General features: G+C 52.8%; 1 protein-coding gene and 1 long non-coding RNA gene across 6 annotated transcripts in view; both read right to left on the reverse strand.

Annotated features, from left to right (window-relative positions):
* Window positions 1-1,111: 1,111 nt before the first annotated feature.
* The window catches only part of CCDC9 (coiled-coil domain containing 9), a 16,539-nt gene continuing 10,703 nt past the window's right edge, over window positions 1,112-6,947 (reverse strand). For all 4 annotated transcript variants that reach the window (XM_019625181.1, XM_019625182.1, XM_019625180.1 and 1 more), the window contains exons 6-12: window positions 5,536-5,619; window positions 5,280-5,453; window positions 4,519-4,700; window positions 2,542-2,588; window positions 2,302-2,434; window positions 1,771-1,861; window positions 1,112-1,683 (exon numbers count right to left, since the gene is read on the reverse strand). In XM_019625181.1, the coding sequence (XP_019480726.1) occupies window positions 1,246-1,683; window positions 1,771-1,861; window positions 2,302-2,434; window positions 2,542-2,588; window positions 4,519-4,700; window positions 5,280-5,453; window positions 5,536-5,619 (1,149 nt within the window). In that variant the 3' untranslated portion in view covers window positions 1,112-1,245. The remainder of the gene's footprint in view (window positions 1,684-1,770; window positions 1,862-2,301; window positions 2,435-2,541; window positions 2,589-4,518; window positions 4,701-5,279; window positions 5,454-5,535; window positions 5,620-6,947) is intronic.
* Window positions 6,404-6,947, reverse strand: part of LOC109372191 (uncharacterized) — a 6,718-nt gene continuing 6,174 nt past the window's right edge. The window contains exon 3 of one of the 2 annotated variants that reach the window (XR_002122015.1): window positions 6,404-6,809. This is a non-coding gene — a long non-coding RNA (uncharacterized LOC109372191). The remainder of the gene's footprint in view (window positions 6,810-6,947) is intronic. The other variant, XR_002122016.1, reaches the window with a different exon arrangement.

Below are 6,947 nucleotides of genomic sequence, written 5' to 3' on the forward strand. Positions count from 1 at the left end.
CAGGGGCTGCAGCCTACGCCATTTCCGGTGACTCACGGCAGCCCACCTCCAGGTTGAGCTGTTGTTAAGCATCTTAGCTGTAGAGGGCAGTGTCACTGGGCCACATATGTGGGATCCGAACTGGGGCCCTCTGGCATCCCAAGCCAGCTCTTAACCAACGTGCCACTTGGCCGGCCCAATTATTTGTTTACTGGTTAAAAACTCCCTCACAGACAGTGCCGTGTGAGCTGGTGCAATGTTGTGATGCAGCATGAATTGTTTGTGAAAAGTTCAAGTCGTCTGACTTTTTCATGCAGCCTTTTCAGCACTTCCAAATAGTAAACTTGGTTACCTGTTTGTCCAGTTGATACAAATTCATAATGAATAATCCCACTGATATATAAAAAAAGGTTAGCAACATTGTTGCAACAAGTTCAGGAACTTAATTGTCAGAATTGAAAACAGGGACTCAAATAGATAGTTATATAGATACAGTGTTCACAGCAGCACTAGTCACAATAGCCAAAAAGTGGGAACAACCCAAGTGTCTGTCAGCACGGAAATGGATAAGCAATATGAGATGTATACAGAAAATAGAATGTTATTCAACCATAAAAAAAAGAATGAAGGTCTGATACTTTCTACAACATGGATGAACCTTGAAGACATTATGCTAAATGAAATGAGCCAGATACACAAGGACAAATAACATAGGATTCTACTTATATGACAATATTTAGAGTAGGGAAATTCAAGGACGGAAAGTAGATTAAAGGTTACCAGGGGATGGGCACAGGGGGAAAACGGACAGTTATTGCTTAATGGGTACAGAGTTTCTGTATGGGGTGAATCCCATGCAAAACGCATCCACCCTCATGACCTAAGCACCTCCCAAAGGCCCCACTTCCTAGTCAGGCATTCAGTCTATAACAATCACCATGACCATGATCATTATGACCACGACCATCACCATCACCATCATCACCAGCATTATCATCATTACAAACCCCATCATAACACCTTCATCTTCTTTTCCTTCTCCTTCATCATCATCATCATCATCATCATCATCATCAACGTGGCTGTCTTGGCTTGAGTCATCATCATCATCATCATCATCATCATNTGGGCGTAGACAATACACAGAGGGGTATGGGCTGTCCTCCCTAGCCGCCAGGGCAGTGGGGGACGTGGGGTCCCAGGGCCCAGCCCCTGAGGTTCCCCCCTGCCCGTGCACCCCTCGAGCACACACACAAGCAGCCAGCTTCATGCATTTCCAAAAGGCCAGGCCTCACCCTGAGAGAGGGCGAGGGCATCAGCCGGGTGGGTGGTCCGGGGAGAATTCAGCTCCATCTCTTCACCCCAGTCAGACACAGGCTGATGGCCCCCAGGGGGCGAGAAGGGGCTGGTAGGTGTGCCAGGGGTCTGGGGAAGTGGCAGTGGTTCCTCCGGCCTAGAGGGCTCTTGTTGGGCCTGCTCACTGCTGGGGCTCCCAGTGGGCTCAGCCTCTTGGCGTTGGTGGTCTTGGGTTGCCGCTTCTTCCTCCTCCTCATCAGCCTCTTCCTCCTCAATCTCCTCCTCGTCCTCACTCACATCTTCCCACTCCTCATCCTCCCCTTCATCCTCCCCTTCATCCTCTTCCCCCTCATCCTCCTCCCCCTGATCCTCAGGAGGCCGGTGGGGAGGGGCTGGGGTCTCAGGCGGCTGTGGGGAACACAAGGAAGGTCAGGGAGAGGGTGAGGGCCCTGAGCACCCCCACAGCCCCTGTCCAGAGAGGACAGCCCGCCCTACCATTGTGGTTGTCTCCTCTGGGGGAGTGGGCTGTGGGGCCTCAGGGGCTGGGGACACTGCCTCCTTTGTCTTCCAGCGGTCATCATGGTCACTGGATAGGACAAAAAGAAGGGGTGAGACCTAGGGGTAAAGGAGGAAGGGGCTTCCCACCTCCAATTCCTTCCCAGAGAAGAAGCACAAAACTCAACTTGGGGGAAAGAGAGGGGCTGTGGGATTTCCAGATGAAGATTTGGCATATTGGAGCACTCAGGAGAAACAGTGGCCATGTGTCCTCAGGTGTCAGGGACAGATAGATTTGGGGGGACGGGGGGGGTCAAGTGGCAGAAGAGGATATGGGGAAGAGGGAAGAGGGGAACAGATGAGAATCAAGTTGAGAGCCAAGCCCCGACCCCCAAACCAAGCGCCTGATCGACAGAGAGACCAAGTGCCCGGAGAGACACACAGACCCACAGTATACAAGTAAGAATGACTGGGACAGGGCCACACAGCCCCACTAGGGGTGTTCACATGCTCAGGGAAGGGGTGATCCACCTGTAGGCATGGGGGTCTGCCTTGGCCTGGGGTCGGCTGCTCTTCCTCCTCCTTCGGCTGACCTCAGCTTTGTGCTGGGACAGGAACTCCCTGAAAGTCGGGGGCTTGGGGGGCCGGGCCCAGGCCTGGTCATCTGCAACAGAACCCAGGAGGGGTTGGGGGTGGGGGGCATGACACAAACCACCTCCCACGTCTGGCTCAACTAGCTTCCTCACCCTAGCCGGAGAGACACCCACTCACCGTAACGGTGAGATGGTTCGAGGGCAGCAGCTGGGCCATCCTTGAACCTAGGGAAAGAGAAAGGGGGTGAGCAGGCGACTGGGGAAACAGTGGGAGCAAGGGGGGTGGGGAGATATAAGGGGGAGAGATGGGGGCCAGGGTCCGAAATCAAGATCATAGAACAGATGTTCAACCAGAGCAGGGGTCACTGATTAGAAGGGGGACAGGATCAGGTGATGAACAAGAGGCAAATTTAACATCATATTGAGAGGGCAGCTGGTTAGCTCAGTTGATTAGAGCGCAGTGCTCATAACACCAAGGTTGCTGGTTCAATCCCCACATGGGCCACTGAGTTGTGCCCTCCACAACTAGATTGAAACAACTACTTGACTTGGAGCTGATGGGTCCTGGAAAAACACACTGTTCCCCAATAAAATAAAAATAAAAATAAAAAAAAACAACCAACCAAAAAAACTATTGACAAATACAGAAAGAAAAAATTCAGTATCTGATCCCCCAGAACAAAAATTTGGGAAGTACATGATCCCCAGCTTCCTGTCTGGCCTCCTTTCCTATTATTCTCTCTCACCTCCCCAGCTAAGCAGGTTCTCCTGTCACCAGGAGCTTCTGCCTCAGGGCCCTTGCACCTGCTGTTGCTGGGATGCTCTTCTGCAGATCTTTCAGTGGCCTGTTTCCTCACCTACTACAGGCCTCAGCTCAGAGATCTTCCTAAGCCCCCATTTAAAATAAACGTTATTTTATTACATATATTATGTAAGTATAAAATAATAGCCTCCATCCCTCTGTGCATTCTGCTTCATTATTCTTCATAACCTGACATTACATCTAGTCACAGCCTATCTTTCCCACTGGACTCTAAGTTCCATGAAGGCAGAAGCAAGTGTTTTATCCACTGCTGTATCTCCATAATCCAGGGCTTTCCATGACACATAAGAGGGACTCAATAAATATCTGACAAAATCAATATACACATGCATTAATGAGACTTGTTGAAGGCTGCTTTGGGAAACCAAGAGAAAAACAATTACTTTCTCATTTTTAACCCTGAGAACACCTCCCAAAAGCCTAGCTGCCTATACCTTAGAAAGATCAGCGACAGTATCTGTGCAAAATACTTTTCACACTTGCACAAGCTTAGCTCACAATCTAAGAAGAAGTATTCTGACCACCAGACACACAGAGAAGATCCTCCTTCTGTAGCCACTGTTAACAATAAAAGTTCTAGGTGTGAAATCTTCCAACACAACACAGGACAGAGGATGGCATAAAAGCTATAGTTGCTGATCTTAAGACTGCCGTTCATTGGCTCTTTCAGAAACTTCTCCACCTTTGGTATGAAAGTTGGTCCTCCTGTCAATGACGTAAGGATACCTTCGCTTCGCTTTAAGTCTGACTGACTGGATTTTTCCTGGACCCGAATAATGACACCATTGGGATAAGGAGCTTGGGTTGGTGAGGGACAGGTTAGAGGGATGAAGGGAGAATGCACAGGTCTAATCGCTGTTAGTGATTCTTCCTGTCCTCCGTTAGCCATGGAGCCACTGCAGTACTATCCACTAGCGTGGGCCATTTAAGTTCCTGCCCCGGTGATGCTGGTCTATTGGCTGATAGAATGGGGAAGTTTGTCCATTCTCCCTTTTGCACTTCTGCCAGTGCCATGACCAGCACTTCCCCAGGGAGATGCTCCCCTCAGCCTGAACCCCAGAATGAACACATGTGGAGCAGAACTGAGTTCAACCTGCATCGAGAAGCCAAGCCCAGCCAGACCCACAGCTGAAAGTCCAGCCTGGATTCGCCGAACCCAGCTGACCTGTGAACACGAGAAAGAGATGCTTTTATATGCCACTGAGACATGGTGGTTACACAGCATTGCCACGGCAACTGCTAACTAACATACAGGGTAAGAAGCTAGAGCAAGTCAAAGGAATAAGAAGTCGGGGCCAAGGAGCCAAATGGGTGAACGAGGAGGAGACTCACATCCCATCGGTCTTCTCAGCATCCCACTCCCGCCGCCACTGGCCAGTGGGCTTGCGGTGTCTCTGCAGCCGCTCCTGGTCAATCTTCTCCCTCTCCTGCTTCCAGCGCAAGTACTCCGACCGCTCCCGGCCCGTCATAGAGAGTGTCATGTCACTGGCACCACCCAAGCCAGCCCGGCGGCCCTGCCCACCAAGGAACAGGCAGTCAGGGCCCTATTTCACAACTCACCCCACCCCACCCCCTCCAAGTACTCAAGGTCACACAAGAAGTATATAGGGTGGGGATCAGAAGCAGGTCTATTCACATGGCACCTCCTCACAGAGGCCATCCCAGATCTCTGGTAAGTAGCACCCCTCTCTATCTTCTATCCCCTCACCCAGCTGGACTTTTTTTGACATTTGGCATTACCTGATACCTTATTATATAGTCATTTATTTAGCTGCCACCAGAATAAACTTGATTAGGGCAGAGGCTCTGCCTGGTTTGGTTTACAACCCTAAGCCCCGGGGCCTCCGACGGTGCCTGGCACCTGGCTGGGTCCCAGTGAACATTACTGATGTTAGGAAGGAGAGGACACGCCCGAAAGGAAGCAGTGTGGTACTGGCACCAGAACTGACAATTCCTGTGGGAATGACAGACACGCTGCCTCTCCCTATTCTGTCTCTCTCGCCACTGTGCCTGAAGCTCAGCACACACCGGGAACGTATGCTGCTGACATCAGAGAACGGCTGCAGAACAGAACATGGCCCAGGGTGCCCCACCTGCCGCTCCTGCTCGAGGCCACAGCGCACCCGCTCGAAGTCGGAACCCCCCCAGTTGCGCCCGTGCCGGCGGCTGCCTTCCCGGCGGTCCCGCTCCGGCTCCTCCAGGGGCCCGCTGCGCCGCCGGGGGTCGTCCAGGAAGTTCCGCACGGGGTTGGGCTCCAGCACACCTTCCTGTGAGCAGAGAGAGCAGGGTGTTGGCAGGCTCACTGGCCCAGGCAGCTCTGCCCCACACAGGGGACGCCCTAGCACTGACCCGCTGGTTACGCTCATATTCCGCAATCTTCTCCATCTCTTCGTTCATCTTCTCGATGTTCTGCCTGCGCCGCTCCTCCCACTCCTGGGGGACAGAGAGACAGCAGCATCAGGAAGAACCACTCAGCTCTTCTGCGCAGAAGAATCAACATGGGGCCGGCTGAGTGGCGCNCCCGCTCCCTCCACCCAGACCCGGGACACCCGCGTTGAGCCTTGCCCTAATCCTGATTGAGCCTGGCTACAGCCGTTCCGCGCTAAGTGGTTTAGGAGCCTCAGACAGCTTTAATTCTCACAGGGGACCCACGGAGCAGCATACACCCCAATAGAAACGTTTACAATCGAGAAGATAATCTAGTATAGCGAGATCACAGTCATACTTGACCAACACGTGGCCCAAAGACAAAGCTCAGCACCCTGGCTTCACCTACCATCCTAAACTGTCTACTTCGACCCTCGCCCACCCCCACCTCAGGAGCCTAAACCAACCTCTATCATGACCACCCTTAAGAGCATCTGCCCTCCTCTGCCCTTGCCCAGGCGCCTCCTCAGTTCTAACCAGACCTTCCTTGGCTCTGCCCCCAAATCCTAACCCCATTCCTGGGGGGAGGTACTTGCGTCACAACCTGGCTTCCACCAGGGGCTGGGGAGAAGACATGGGGTTTGGCCTCTCGCTCCTACTCCCCAGGGCCCAACATTCTAAACGGGTCAGTGTTTCTATTCTAATTTACCCCACTCCTTACACCTCAAATCCCTAATCGCGCTCAATTAAACCCATTTTTCTGCCCCTCCCCATTTTTTTTATCTGTTTCAATCTCTAATCCTGCCATTAGCCCCTCCCCTTGGATCTAGCCCCACCCCTTTGCCTTTAGATTACTTTCCTAAACCGCTGGGGTCCACCGCTGAATCCTAATCCTGCCCTGACTCCACCTCCTCACCCCAAGACCAGTACACACGTTCAATTCCTGGTCGCTCGGGGCCAGAAGTCCTTCCCTCAGCTGCACCCTCTGACCTTGGCTCCCTTCTCACCTCATCCCAGCATTCTAGCCTCACCCCCAGGTTGCTACCCCACACAAGCATGGTGGAGATGCAGCTCCACTCCATCCTACACCAGCCAAGCCCTCCTCCCCTCAGCCCCAGAAGAGGAAGGAGGCAGCCACCTCCAGGGCCCATCAGCTTTCCCACCTGGAACTGCCTCAGACCCCTCCTCTTCAGCTTTCTGGGTTCCTGGGAGACTGGGCCCACTCTCCAGCGAGGCAGGAGCTGGCTGGTCACCTACTGGGGAGGGGGGAGGCCCAGTCAAGCCCCTCCCCCTCCAAATATCCCCCACCCCAAGAGAGAAGGCCCCGGGGAAGTGAGAGGGGGTTCAAGGACACACCTGGGGAATGTCATTTGACAATGTGAACTCTTTATTGG

The sequence above is a fragment of the Hipposideros armiger genome, unplaced genomic scaffold (assembly GCF_001890085.2).
Source record: "Hipposideros armiger isolate ML-2016 unplaced genomic scaffold, ASM189008v1 scaffold_619, whole genome shotgun sequence".
In the NCBI taxonomy this organism is placed as follows: Eukaryota; Metazoa; Chordata; class Mammalia; order Chiroptera; family Hipposideridae; genus Hipposideros; species Hipposideros armiger.